At 38.8% G+C, this 14733-nt stretch overlaps 2 protein-coding genes across 2 annotated transcripts; both read left to right on the forward strand.

Moving 5' to 3' along the window:
• pop5 (POP5 homolog, ribonuclease P/MRP subunit) lies at positions 1-3784 on the forward strand. The gene is made up of 5 exons (XM_059503321.1): positions 1-134; positions 216-358; positions 534-683; positions 772-855; positions 3414-3784. The coding sequence occupies exons 1-5, from the start codon at positions 115-117 to the stop codon at positions 3524-3526; spliced, it is 510 nt and encodes a 169-aa protein (XP_059359304.1). The 5' UTR covers positions 1-114; the 3' UTR covers positions 3527-3784.
• A 214-nt stretch (positions 3785-3998) lies between these two features.
• On the forward strand, positions 3999-13188 carry rnf10 (ring finger protein 10). The gene is made up of 17 exons (XM_059503320.1): positions 3999-4534; positions 6258-6448; positions 6612-6817; positions 6965-7055; positions 7162-7346; positions 7535-7671; positions 7755-7912; positions 8712-8846; positions 9301-9499; positions 9626-9759; positions 10058-10175; positions 11546-11647; positions 11801-11938; positions 12011-12102; positions 12253-12310; positions 12424-12591; positions 12929-13188. Exons 1-17 carry the CDS (start codon positions 4390-4392, stop codon positions 13000-13002), a joined length of 2331 nt encoding a protein of 776 aa, XP_059359303.1. The 5' UTR covers positions 3999-4389; the 3' UTR covers positions 13003-13188.
• Positions 13189-14733: the final 1545 nt, after the last annotated feature.

The following is a 14733-nucleotide window of genomic DNA, read 5'->3' on the forward strand; positions in this document are numbered from 1 at the left end:
TTTTTATGCAAGCTGTTACCCCGCCCCCTTTGGCCACGAAGACTATTATTGGCCAAAAGAAACCCGGAAGTAAAGCATAGTGTTTTCAAAGCTAGTAATGCACGTGTTGGAAATATGGTCCGATTCAAGTCGAGGTAATGATGGAAAAGAGTTATTTTGCGCTTTTTAAAACTTATAAACAGTTCTAACCTCTCGTTATTCTGTGACCTGTCCAGGTATTTGCTGTGTGAGGTTTGCGTCCCTGATCGGAGCAATCTTCAGCTGTTGGAGGACAGAACCATCTACAACACACTCCGAGCAGCCGTGAACCGAGCGCACGGCGACTACGGATCAGCGCTCTTCAACATAGGGGTGATAGGTGAACACTGTGCTTGTTATTATTTTCTGCCTATTAAGATCTCAACCAGATAAGAAATAATCAGACTGCTGCTCGCTTTACGTTACCGTTGTTTTGATGCGGTGCAAACTACGTTTATAGAGCTCACTTCAATGCTTCATTACAGAAAGATACAATCTTGTCAAATCTCTTGTAGTGAAATACCTGAATGCTCACACTGGAGTGGTCCTGATACGCAGCAGGAAAAAACACTATCGACTCATCTGGTCTGCCCTTTCTTTCATCACCTGCCTCGAGAACAGAGGCCAGAAGGTGCAGTGCTTTCTCAACTGCTTACATGTCGGAGGTAAGAGAGCTTCTGTCTAGTTCAGCATCCATCTGACACCAAACTCCACACCATGTGCTCTTACAGCAGTCCATGATCTCTTCCACAGGTACGATTCGAACATGTCAGAAGTTCCTTGTTAAATATAACAGACAACAGCTCCACAGAATGCTGCCAGACTGCAAGACGGATGGTAAGTTAAGTTCTTTCTGTTATATTACAGTCTATCCTTAATTATATACGGAAACTCTTAAAGGTCATGCATTACTATTATTATTTTTCTTTCTGATCTTGACCAAAAAATAAAAATCTTATTACATATGATGTTTTCAGCAAAATAGATTTTTTTTTTCTCACACTGCCAGCTTTTGCCAGGGAGTCAAACCCAATTCCTGGAGGGCAACAGCCCTGCAGAGTTTAGCTCCAATCCTAATTAAACACACCTGATTCAGATAATCTGGTCCTTCGGTTTTATTTGAAAAATACATGGTTTGTGTGTTGGAGTAGTGTTGGAACTATAGACTTTATGAAAACATGGACTGAGTGTCCATGATGTCACCCGTAGTTTTTTCAGAAAGAGCCTTTTTGAAGCTCATAGTGGGCGGGGCCAGCTGTCACTATCTTGGTAACATGGCACTCCTGGGGTCTGTACCATGAAGCTTGATTAGCTGGCCATCCAGGTAAATTTCAGGTTAGTTTGCACCAATCTTGGGTTTTAGGTACCACGTAAGTGGCTTGGCTATTAGGGGCATTCATTGCCATAGTAACTTACACTCCACGGCTAACCTGCTCTGGGGCAGGTTATGTTCTGGGTTAGAGATCTCAAACTGAAGTTGGACTAATCAGATGCGAGAGAAGTGACACATGTCTGACACAAAGTCACTCCAGTTTATCCTGCTCCAAATTAAAGGTCAGTAATGCTAAAAAAAAAGTTATTTTATGATTTATGTAATTATTGTGATTCATATTATTATTATTATTATTATTATTTCTCTTCTACACACAAGCAATTTTAGTTTAACAGATATTATAAATTGTTTATTTTACATTAATATTAATGTATACAGATCATGTAATATAAATAAGCTGTAGTATCAATAGATTGCACTATTTAAAAAAAAAAAAAAATCTGACCTTATGTTCGAGTCTCTATCACTATATATTTTCAAATGTATATATTTATCACTATATATTTTTCAAACTAACTTAAGTTTGTCACTGCACTGATAGAGCAAGATCATTTATTTTATTTGTCCTCCTTCATTTTTCATATGACGTTTAAATTTGTCATATTCTTTAATCTCTTAACCTTTAGCGAAACCTTTAACCTTAAGTTTTGAATCTCGCTGGGTCTCTCGCGAGAAGTAAATCAAACTTGCTTTGTGTTGCAAGGCTCGTGATTGGCTGTTCGCAAGTGATGTCACACATTCACGTGAACGCGCTCCACAAACTGAGGATCAAAGCCTGAGTTGACAAAGAAAGTTGATGAACATCATCATGGTACCAATAAAGCAGGATTGGAGTGGTTTGGTTTTATCTACTCAAAACTTATCCTGTAACTCTGAAGTTGTTCAGCTACCATCATGGTACAGGCCCCTGGATAATTGAAAATGGACAAAAAAGCAGGAGCTGGTTGCTGAAACCAGGCCCACCTAGCTTGACAGTGGTGACAACAGCGGTAATCCACCTGTCACTCAAGTGGCCACGCCCTTAACTATGCAGAACTTTAAGGCTTAATATAATTTCAACTAACGACTTGTATAAAAAAAATCACCTCCCCCCCCCCAAAAAAATAAGCTACATAGACCAAAACCACTTTTTGATTCTTCCTATTCTTAAGTCATGCAGTGTAACCTCCCGTCGCCAGCCAATCCATCGGGCAATATGAACACAGCAGCAACTGAATGCTACCTCAGATAGTTGTGCAGTGTGAAAACAACAGTGATCCGACAACTTTCACAAATCGTGCAGTGTGAACTTGGCATAAGATTCAGAACTCTGAAACAGAAGAAAAATAACTGTTTTTGCTCAGATAAAAAAATAATCCATGTATATATCTATCTATCTGCAATAAGTATTATTATACATTTTAGTTTTTTTTGTTTATTATATTATAATTCATTTTAATTGTAGTCATGAGAAAACCATTATTTTATGTTGACATCACAAGAAAAACTTTAAGTCTAGAGATCATGAGAAAATTAAGCACCGATCATGGAAAAACAATTTATGTCGAGATTGCAAGAAAATTAAGGTTGAGAACACAAAAAAAGACTTGAGATCACAAGAATAAAACTATTTTGTTGTAGGCCATGAGAAAACGGCTTTCTATGTTAAGATATGAGAAAGTTAGGTCGAGATCACAGTAAACAACTATTTTGTTATGTTGAAGTGAAGAGGAAAACTTTGTTGCGATCACAAGAAAATAACAAATAAAGAAAAAATATATAATGCATGGTCTTTAAGGGCTTCCATAATTTTAAGCACAATTCACCAATAAATCTATTTATTTTGAAAAAGAGCGTCCCCAGTTGGCAAGCCATGCATATCTGGAAATGCAATACTATAAACATGTACAGGTTTCTTTCTTCTGCTGAATAAATTCAGGTTTGGAATAATTTGAGGCTGAGTAAATCATAACAGAATGTTCATTTTGAACTATTCTTTTAATCCACCAATCTGACAACCACTGATGTAGATGTTTCCCATACTGTATACACACTTTCTCTTTGTTTCCTGTCCACAACACAGCCGAGAAACAAGAGGTTAGGAGAGCGATCCTGAGCTGTTCCCTGAGTAATGTCAGAGAGGAGGAAGCTGGTGAAGATGGGAGCGATGATGATGATGGTGATAAAGAGACATAAATCCCCTCAAAGAAAATACTTTAGACGAGTAGTTTAACCATGCAGTAATCTGGGAGATACTGATATTTAATGTACTGATATTAAAGGGTTCATGTGGAGCCTTAAAATTTTTTATATCACAAGACACATTTGTGTATTTTGTTTTGTGCAGTATATCATTCACATTACTGATATTACTGTATCAACTCTGGCCATGTGCTGAGTACGTCACGTGTATATGCATTTTCTCCTGTATTCATTAAAATATTTACTTCTGCTTCTGTTTATGTCTGTAGACGTCTCTTTCGAATAAACCAAATATGAACAACAATAAACGCGGCGATGGCAGAAACATACTTTTTATCTGTCAATAAAAAGTATGAGAGTGTGAGATTACACATACATTACACCACATCTTGCAGTCAACTGCACCAATCAGAATGGCTGAATCCGCGCATGCGCACAACGTCAACCTGCGATACTTATAACCCTCATCCGGGTGTTTACGGTTCCCGATTGGCGACCCGTCGCCATATATCTGACGTTGTTTAGCTGAACTAAAATTTGGGTTAAAACCCATTTATTCATTCATCCGTTTTCCTCTTTTGGAGAGCGGTTAACGCCTTGTGGGGCGCAACACTTCCCACGCCAAGGAAAAACGACGCTTTTCAAGGGGCGAGGCCCCGCATTTTGGGCACTCGTTTTTTTGTGTTAGCTGTGTTTTTACTGAGACATTTGGATTGTGTCTCTGTTTTTCTCTTGGTTTGTTTGTAGTCAAGATGTCGCCGTAATGGGGTCTCCGTGTTTGACAGAAATGATTAAGGGCCTTCGTCGCCTGACCCGCATTCTCAACGACCCGTTGTTCTCCCCGTTTACCCCGTTTAATGCTAGAGAGCTCGGAGGCTCTCTCTCCGCGGTTCGGCCTCAATATGGAGAAAAACCCAAACGCCAACAACAGCAGCAGTACGAAGATCCCGCCCCGCTCCAGCTCTACAGGCCCGACTCCTGCAGACTCTAAAGCCAAAACAGGTAGAGAACCGGCGTCCAATACACTCTTATCGTAGTCAACTTTGCGGGGAAAGTGTGTGTTTGGGGCTCACGGCATGCTGTTGTTTGTCTGCCGAGATGACGTAGCCATGGCCAGCGATTGGCTCGTTTCCTGAATAAACAAGAGAGGAAACCTCAATAAACAGCATCAGTCAAGATTGACCGTGCCAGAAATGAACTTCTGTTAAGAGGCGGTATTTTCTCTGAAATGTTTTTTTAGGGGTGTCTTATTTTTTTTTTCTTATTAAACAAATCAAACCAATAATAAACTAAACGACCTGTAAAATAATATATAAATAAGTTTATTAATTATAAATAAATGTATTGAATTACATGCATATAAATTAAGGAGATACAATTAAGTTTGTTTTAAGGAAATGTAATATTAGTACTTTAAGGATTTTAGTTTATGATATTTATTTTTATACATTTAAACAGAGTGACACACACGTACACTGGCTATGTTATCAGAAAATTTGTTATGACACCGATGAACACCAGAATAAATATGCAAAAAACATACAGTCTGAAAGCTGTAAATTCTTGGAAGAAAGGCAGAACCGTTTTCATTGATATTAAATCATCTAATGAGTATTATTAAATGTAATTTAATACCAGGATCACAAATGATAAGTAACTGGAATCGAATGACATTCTTAATTTCTTCATGATAAAATGTGCATGCAAAGTGAATAAAAAAAACATTTTAAATGTAAGCATTTAATATTCATTAAACTTGTAGCCTTTCATGGGTTTTTGCACGTTTTGTAACTGTGTGTTTGTTATTAAATGGCATTCAAAAATACTAATTATGGAATTTAATGTATTTTTAAACCAGCTTGTTCTGACTGGGTTTAGACATCAGCCTATGTTTATGTAATTTATTCTGGTGTCAGTCTAAGCTCTAAGTGCATATGTCCTCCCAATGTAAACTAAACATGGGTGGTGTGTGTGTGTGTCACCCTCTTATAATCAAAACTGAATTCCCATAAACTAACCTAACAAACTAATAGAATTCCTCTGAATTTCCTGCTCTACCCAAGGGGCAAACTTATATTTGGGTTTAATGTCCCCTCCTCTTAGTAGCAGATCAGATGCATGAGAATCATAGTCAGGATCTATTCTTGTCTGCCATGTGACCACAAGAAAAGCTTCAGTGGTGTATTGCCCTTTAGCTTATAGCTTATTAAAAGCCTCCAGCATATCACAATGAAATCACTGTGGATAAGAACTAAAACGGTGTCATATAGGTTTTATAGGTTTTTGATGTGGGCTTTGGAACTGTATGGGATGGCGGTCTCTGCTGACGGATGATAAGCTTTGTGTGTTTACACCCCTCTGCTATTAACACGTGGTCTTCTCTGAAACAAAAAGAGCAGCAGGTGACTGGGTTGATTAGTTAAGACCGTGAATGTTGTCAAAAATAATGAAAAATCACATCGAGTTTCATTCTACAATAACTCCGCTCACTGAGGGCAAATGCACTTAAAGTTTACATTTAGCCATTTAGCAGACACTTTAATCCAAAGCAATTTACAAATGAGGACAATGGAAGCAATAAAAAAAAAGTTCTCAATATTGCATTCAAGAAAATGTAAAAAGTTTCTGAAGTTGCTGGGACAGCCCCTTGTCTAATAAATGTTATGCTAAAAGTAATATATTGATGTTTTTTGACATTTCTAACAACATCCCCCTGTTCTTTCAGATGGTAAGAATAATGGTGGCTCAAAGCGCTATAGTCGCAAGCGTGAGCCCACTTTTGCCAAGGCTGAGAGCTTTCCCGGCCCACGCCGCTCCCAGCCAATTAAAAGCAAGAATTTTGACAAGAGACCCCCTCAGAGAGGTGGCAGAGGGGGGCAACAGTATGGACTCGCTGGTGGTGGGAGAAGAGAAGAGGTGCGTTTAAATAAAACTTTGGATTATGATTCACTTTCATGAACGGCTGTTTTTATGCTTCCTTATTATTAATTAACTACTATAATGCCTGTAATGCAAAGTAAACAAACAAACCTGTTCTTATATGGGTTAACCAGGGTTAACTGTTGGATTCTGTCATTAGGTAGCAGAGAACCGCCGGGCAGAGTTTAGCCCGGCTCAGTTTGCTGGACCCAAAAAGATAAGTTTGAACCACCTGCTCAACTTCACGTTTGAGCCACGAGGAGGCCATTTTGGCTCTGGAGCTGATGGCCACTATTGCTGGGGTCGCCGCAACAAGTGGGGTCACAAACACAAGCCCTTCAACAAGGAGCTTTTCCTGCAGGCTAAGTGAGTACAGTAGAATATGTTGCATACATTTATATGAATTGATATAAAATCATGTGCAACAATACTCTGTGTACTGTAGTGTTATCATAAGCTGATAAAATGAGAAAAATGCTAAGCGGATGAGTGCATTGTCCCTTTCTCCACCAGTTGCCAGTTTGTGGTAATTGATTATCAAGACTATCAAGCCCACTTCACTGATCCGGACACTTTGGTGGACTGGGACTGTGTGCAGCAAGTGGTCAGACGTCACACTTCCTTGTACATCCTGTTAGTGCCTTTTCTACAAATCTCAGCATGTCCATCATGCCGTATTTTTTTTTTTTTTTTTTACTCTGTCCACACAGCGCATCTACAGTCACGAGGTGCCGTCTTGTCCGATCTGCCTGTATCCCCCTGTGGCTGCCCACATCACGCGCTGCGGCCACATCTACTGTTGGCCATGCATGCTGCACTACCTCTCTCTGAGCGAGAAGAGTTGGTCCAAGTGCCCCATTTGCTATGAGGCCGTGCACAGCGCTGATCTCAAGAGGTTCGTACAGAAAACACAGGTTTATAATACTTGATTAGTTTTTTTTTTTTAAATCGGTGTTAATGTCATGATGCAGAAATCTGTTATTTTATTTAAATCAACCCCTGGTATATAGAAGTGACATAATTCAGTCAAGACATTGCCGTTTGTTCACCGTTGTCACTGAAGCCTGTCTTGTCATCTTTTAGTGTGGTTGCAATGGAGACGCGTCAGTACGTGACTGGTAACGTCATCACAATGCGTCTGATGCGAAGAGAGAAAGGATCGCTGGTGGCTCTTCCAAGCTGTCAGTGGGTGAAGGTGGAAGAGCCCATTCATTTTGGAGGTGAGACATTTTGCTGTTCGTGTGAGCCTTTATGGTGTTTGTTTGACTGGGTCTTATTTGACACTTTCCTTCATGTGTTGCAGATGGGCATTTGTGTGCATACTCTAAGCTGCTGTTGGCGTCTCAGGAGCAGGTTTTGGGTTTGCTGGCTGAAGAGAGGGTGGCTCTCCAAACCCAGCTCAGCCAAGAGAAAGACGACCCACAGGCCTGTTTCATACAGAGCGCCCTGCTGCAGCTGCAGGTACACATGCATTCACACTGGCATATGAATGTTGGGTTGGAAAAGCTGCCTTGACTCTAGTTACAAACCACTTAAACTTGAAACAAGCTAAACAAGTTATGCTGCTGTTTAGAAAAAGTGGTTTGTATAGGTTGCTTATAGTTTGGACATTGACAATGAGGTGGAAAAAAAAAAACCACTGAATTTTGTAACTCATTATTCATTGTATACCGGTAATTTGTTACAGGAAAACACTGAGCACCAAACTTCATCATTTAGATGCAACTGGCTTCTGTTTCGTGAACGGTTTTATGAAACAAAACAAACAATGACAGTGACATTAAAAATAGCTGAAAAAATTACCGTAAAACCTATGTGACTTTGGATTGCATTGCATAACTTTCTGAGATTACTTTGGTTACCTTAAAACTACACAAAAGTAAATGAAAACATAGTTGTATAAGTTACTTAAAAAGCTTAAACTACATTTAAAGCTATTTCAATAACTTTTGCATCTCGTACCTCGTCAATGAATAATCTATAACGTATAAATGATGAGAATTTAGGTTGACAGCTTGAACTACTGACTTTAATGTTTTATAAACATTGTCTGCTTTGTAAACTATTTTATAAATCTGAAAATATATAACGTTACATACGTTAATAAAGGCTGAGTTTTTTTCTGGAAGTGCTACATGACACGGAAAAAGCATTGAGCTATGTTACACTTAAGTTTTTTTTTGTGTGTGTGGTTTTTTTTCCCTAACACTGCACACAAACACATAACCCTCACATTGTATCTCTGACTCTGAACGAACAGGAGCGTGAGGAGCGTCTTTTGAAGGAAGGCTGTAAAAATGCTGGTTCTGTTGATTGGGCAGACATGAGAAAACTGTCTCTATCTGAGCACTCCTCTCCAGAGGTGACCGTGGTCAAGAACCTCACAAACTCAAAGGTTGGTGGAGGCAGTGCTCCTTTCTTTTAGCATAATACTAAGATTTAATCCAGTGCTGTGTTGCAAGTTTATAGATTTCAATTTTATGAGTGACACAAATGGTGTGTGAGCTTGTGATCAGGTCACCTGATTGAGTGAACAAGATGTAGTGAATTATTCCACTGCAGTACACGTCATTTATCTCCAGAAAATTTTTTTTTTTTTTTTTCTTGTAGAGACTCTTTAAAGTGTTGTATTTTAAACCTTCTCTTTTCTTCACCTCCGATTCAAATTATTTACTTTACTATGGGAATGTTTGCAATGTAGAGAAACGGCATGGACCAGATACTTTTACTTTATTTATCTGCAAAATGAATGAAAACTAACTTTTATGTAAATGTTAATAAATTTCAGTAAATCACTGTACATTTCTGGTAACAAAAGCTCAATGTATGACTTATGTCTTCTAACACAGCCCGTCCTGCAGTATGCTTCGGCGTTTGATGATGAGCTTCAGAAGTCTCATGAGGAGCCTGTGGAAGAGATGGCCGCTCCGAGTGCTCCTGAGGTGGCCGAAGAGATGCCTGAAAGAGCTGTGGAGGACAAACTGCTAGAAGCGACCCCTCAGACAAGTCAGGCCGCTCATCATGGCCCATATTACTACTTCTATCAAGGTGTGTGTGTTTGTTAGTCTATTTGTAATGATGGTTAAGGTTAATTTTCTGGCTATATTTTACAAAGTATAAGCAGTTGAAATGGATACTAAATATGACACTTATTTCTCTCTTTTGTATCTGTAGCTGAGGATGGTCAGCAGATGTTTCTGCACCCAGTGAACGTGCGCTGTCTGCTGAGAGAGTACGGGAGCCTGGAGAACAGCCCTCAGTCTATCACCGCTACTGTGGTGGAGATTGATGGACAGACTGTCACCGAGGTACACGCTCGTCTCCTAATTCTCACATTCATGTCACAGAATTGCAGTAGCTGTTGTCAGGATACAGGATGGAATACTAGTTAACTGCTTACTGAATACTTTATACTGGAGTGTGAAAGAGCAGTGTGGTATGATGCTGTAATGCCTAGTGTCTGAAGCCACAGCACCACTGAAGCATTACAGATAAATGCACTTTTTGCTGGTGTGCATTTATAACCGTCTCACTGGATCGGGTTTTGAACTGCTTCTGTAATGCTTAGTGCCTACTGTGAAACTAATTGACAAATTTAATTGGCAGGATATTCGCCGTCGACATCGTTACCTCTCTCACCTGCCACTCACCTGTGAGTTCAGTCTGTGTGAGCTCAAACTTGAGCCACCCATTCTCTCAAAAGAGACCATGGACAGCTTTGCAGGTACATGAACATAAACGATGCACTATTCCACTCCATAATGAAACCCACAGAGATGAACAAAAGACAGGGGTTGAAAAGGTCATCTGCAGAAAGATTTTCCATATTTCAGTGTTTTTGAAAAGTTGCTTATGTTTACAAAGGCTGTATTTAATTGATCAAAAAGACAATAAAAGCTGTGATATTGTAAAATGTTATTATGTGCACATGACAATATAAATGTTAATATAAATGATTAATATAAATGTTATTAATATTAGACTTCAACATCCACCTAGATAAACCTCAGGCTGCAGACTTCCACACTCTGCTTGCCTCTTTTGATCTCGAGAGTGTTAACTACAGCTACTCACAAATCAGGCAACTAACTGGACCTTATTTACACACGACACCGCTCCTCTGATCATGTGCTGGTTACTCCACTGCACACCTCGAATCACTTCCTCCTCACTCTTAACCTCAACATGGTTCCTAAAACACATACCCCTCCACATGTCATCTTTTAACATGACTTACTCTCACTCTCACCCTCCTGGCTATCTGCTATGGTTTCATCTTCGCTTCCTCCCTCTAAATGGTTATCATCTATTGATGCTAACAGTGCTACTGATACTTTCTGTACTTTCTTGTTTGGACACTGTTTGCCCCTTGTCTTCCAGGCCAGCCCGTAACACCCCTTCTGCCCCTTGACTGTCTGATGTTCTCTACGAACATTGTTCTAAGCTCAGGGCTGCTGAAAGGGTATAGCGCAAATCAAAAACCCCTACTGACCTTGATGAGTATCAGTAACTCCTCTCTTGAATTCGGTGACACTGACTCGTCATCTCCGCAGTAGTGATGTATGTTTCATATGGAATGCATAATCTGACAATATTTGTTTTTAATTCAAGGCATTGATGTTTGCCTATAAAAATCCCCCACTGGATCTGCACCCCTTTATCTAAATTCATTACTTCAGACTTCTGTGCCCTCTAGAAGCTTGCAAGTGAACATGGCTTTATTGTGCCATCCCAAATAGGCACAAATCACTTTTAAATTAAATGTTCCCTCGTGAGTGCTTAGCAGTTTTCAAGAATCAGCTAAAAACACATCTCTTCCATCTTTATTTGACACTCTAACTCTAGCACTTTCTATTCTAATTCTGTTCTAACAATTGTTTATCTTATCTTTTTTGTATTCTATCTGGTTTTTATTTATTTTATTATACAATTAACAAAAGCAAAAAAGCTTTCTTGAAGTATATATGAATCAAGTATGTTTGATGTTTGCGGTTTTATTACTTTAACTTTGAGACAAAAAATGGAAAAAATTTATTGGTAAATGATTGTATTAGTTCACACACTTTTTTTATTATATTTGTCACTTTCTGACAGATGACTTGGAGAAACGGAAGCGCCTGAGACAGAAGAAAGCAAGGGATGAAAAGAGGAGGGAGAAGAGGATTGAAATTGAGGAAAACAGGAAACATGGGAAATGTGAGAATTTAATTCCAGTTTTTCTGGGAATAAAGGGCATACACTTTCATGAAAGTAGACCAAATGTCTGATTGTAGAACATTTCTCTTTATTCAGGGCGGTGTAATTGATTTGCCTGGGTGTGATTTATTGAGTTTATCTTTGTGTCTTCAGATCCAGAGGTGCACATTGGGCTGGAGAACCTCCAGCATTTTCCTGCCTTTGGATCTCCGCCTCAGAGCGGCTCACAGGTGCAGCTCCCAGAGTTCCTGCTGGGACCTCCGTCTCCTCTGAGCGGCAGCCCTTCAGCAGGTAACACTCACCCTCTCTTGCCCTGGCCTTCAGTGGTTAGTCTCCTGTGCTTAATGCCTGTTTTTATTCCAGATGATGTGATGTTTCCTAATCTGAGTGAGCACAGTCCGTCTCTGAGCGTAGCCAGTGTGGAAGAGGACTCTCACTGCATGTCCTTCGCTCAGGTTTACTCCGACTGCCTAAAGCACTTGGTTTCATGGTTATAACAACAAAATAGTCAACTTTGTAGCCATAGAAACGGAAACAAATTTTAAATAGAATAATTAAAACAAAGGCATATTAAGGGTTAAATGTACCATATTAATGTTGTCCAGATGCTGAAAGATGGGAAAGCCCGTGTGGATGCCGGGCCTAAAACAACCCCAAATAAAGGTAAGCATCCTGTCATCAGTTGGCTTAACTGTTGGCTCACTGGCTACACTGATTCCTAATATTGTTATTTAGGAGTGATTTTTAGTGATTTGTATTTTTTTTTCCCTCCACAGCTGACATGTTCCTGGCCCCTCCTCAGGCAGACAGTGATGGAGAGAGTGACGGATCTGATCGGGTCCCAGTACCCAGTTTCCAAAACTCCTTCAGTCAGGCCTTTGAACAGGCTTTATCACAGCTGGACCAGGGAAGTCAAACTCCAGCCAAGGCTTTACCCATCCCTGGTGAGAGAAAGATTCATATAATCATTGATCATTCACCCAAAAATTAAGAGTTAAATTAAAAATTGAGTCTTTTACTCACAAAACCTGTATGCATTTCTTTCTTCTGTTGAACACTAAACATATATTGAAGAATTTAGGGAACAAAACACTTAATGGTCCCCATTTACCCCCCCCCCCCTTCCCCCCCATATGGTGGGATCCATCAGCTTATTATTTTTTATTATAAAATTAACACTGAAACAGGGTATAAATAAAAGCTGATTATTTTTTTATCACTTTTTTTTTGTTTCCCATGATGTTTGTTACCCATGTGACCGTTCTTCTCTCTATTTTATAGATGAGAAAGGGGGTAAGAAGAAGAAGAAAAAGCAGAAGCTTTTGTTCAGCACCTCTATGGTTCACACCAAGTAAACGCTGAAGCCCACCCTTCACTCCTGTTTCTGCCTTATTCCTCCCATATGCTTCGGTATCATTTGGTCCCTCAAAAGCAGTTTCCCTCCTTTTTCCTTGCCCCTGTTGAATGAGACCCTCTCCAGATGTTGACTAACTCGCAGGAAGTGCAGCAGCTCAGTGATTGTACAAACCATAGACTCCGTATTATATTGTCCAGTGTTTCTTACAGAAGGGAAATGTGCTGAAATGAAAGCGCTCTACATCAGGTACATTTGACATGGCACTCTAGTTAAGAGCTGATGCTCCATTATTATCCAAAAACAGGGTGGAAAAAAAGACATGGTTCTTGGTTATAGGTTGCAGTTATATATTTTGGGGGGTCCTGTGATAGCAGTCAGCCAGCTGCAGAGATGCCTCTCCATCATATCTAACACATTTGTACTTCAACCAGGGTGCTTAAAAATAAATAAACTAACATTTAGTATTGCTAACAGCAGACAAAATGCACAAAGTGAAGAACTTGTGGTGCGGATTATATGCATTTGAGTTCTTCTTCCTGTCAGGCACGTAGATGCAGAACTATACTGATTGTAACACATTCTTGCTTGTTTGTTTAAATGCCACCAAAGGTTTTTTTTCAGTCTGTATTCAACTTTTATCAGCTGTTATCATCTGTCCTACCTAAGAACTGCCTTCCACAATCAGACACATTAATAATGCGTAAAAAGAAATCCTTGTTCTGCTGGAAGAATTAAGTGGATCTTTTAAGCACTTGACTCTGTTAGAAGCTCCAACTCTTAGACAGGATTCAGAGCTGCTCATGTTCAATAGTGTTCAGATGTTAGAGGCGTCAGAGACCAGCGACTCCACTGCTTGCTACATTTTCAGTGAAGAAAATATGTAAAGACAGAAAGGCTATATAAAACGTAGAGGGTTTAATTTTTCTCTTTATTTTGTTTTTTGTTCTGATAAAACCTGTGATACAGAACCTGCATATAGACTAAATTGAATGAATAAAGGATTATTATGCACTGGCATTCTGTTGGTCTTATTTAGAACCAATTTTATTGAATATTGTAAAGACCATTCACATTTTTGTGAACTTTTACATAGAAATATATAATATTTTGATTTTCTGATTGTAATCTCACAGATTGCTTTGCAATAAAATGTTAAGTACAGGTTGATCTTGATTTGGGTGTTTTCATAGTTTGGATGATCCCTGTGTTTGCAATTGTTTTGTGGTGTTTGAGCAAAATGTTTTATAGGACAATAATTTATAGTTGCTTAATGCTGATTTTGCACATGTACATACAACATAAAAATAAAAAAGCTATTGTAGGTTTTCCATGGCTAATCAGCCTAAATAATTGTAAAATAATTATGTAATTGGCCGCCCATTTACAAGAAATTGCATTTAAAGACATATGGTCATTCTCATTCATCTCAGTGGCTCAATCTAAAAAATTCTCATCCCTGCCAAAAATTTAAAATATTAAATTATGAATTCTTCAATCCAGATTTGTTTTTGTACTCTTCAGTTCATCCTCGGTTTAAGTGCTATACAAAACCTAACTCAAACATTTAAAATGTACAGACGTTTGAAACTGATTCATGTTTTAAAATTGAGTTAAAATGGTAAATCAATACATTTTATTGAAATGTATTGAATTTTATAACTTACATTTGATTATCTAAAATGTATTATAAAAAATAAAGCATTTTAGATCAACATTTTGAAAGTAATTT

The sequence above is a fragment of the Carassius carassius genome, chromosome 21 (assembly GCF_963082965.1).
Source record: "Carassius carassius chromosome 21, fCarCar2.1, whole genome shotgun sequence".
Lineage (NCBI taxonomy): Eukaryota > Metazoa > Chordata > Actinopteri > Cypriniformes > Cyprinidae > Carassius > Carassius carassius.

Coding starts and splice junctions, on each gene's coding strand:
- rnf10 (XM_059503320.1), top strand. CDS start 4,390: ATGCTAGAGAGCTCGGAGGCTCTCTCTCCGCGGTTCGGCCTCAATATG. Junction 10,176..11,545: donor GACCATGGACAGCTTTGCAG/GTACATGAACAT, acceptor ACTTTCTGACAG/ATGACTTGGAGAAACGGAAG. Junction 12,311..12,423: donor TAAAACAACCCCAAATAAAG/GTAAGCATCCTG, acceptor TTCCCTCCACAG/CTGACATGTTCCTGGCCCCT.
- pop5 (XM_059503321.1), top strand. CDS start 115: ATGGTCCGATTCAAGTCGAG. Junction 684..771: donor CAACTGCTTACATGTCGGAG/GTAAGAGAGCTT, acceptor TCTCTTCCACAG/GTACGATTCGAACATGTCAG. Junction 856..3,413: donor GCCAGACTGCAAGACGGATG/GTAAGTTAAGTT, acceptor TCCACAACACAG/CCGAGAAACAAGAGGTTAGG.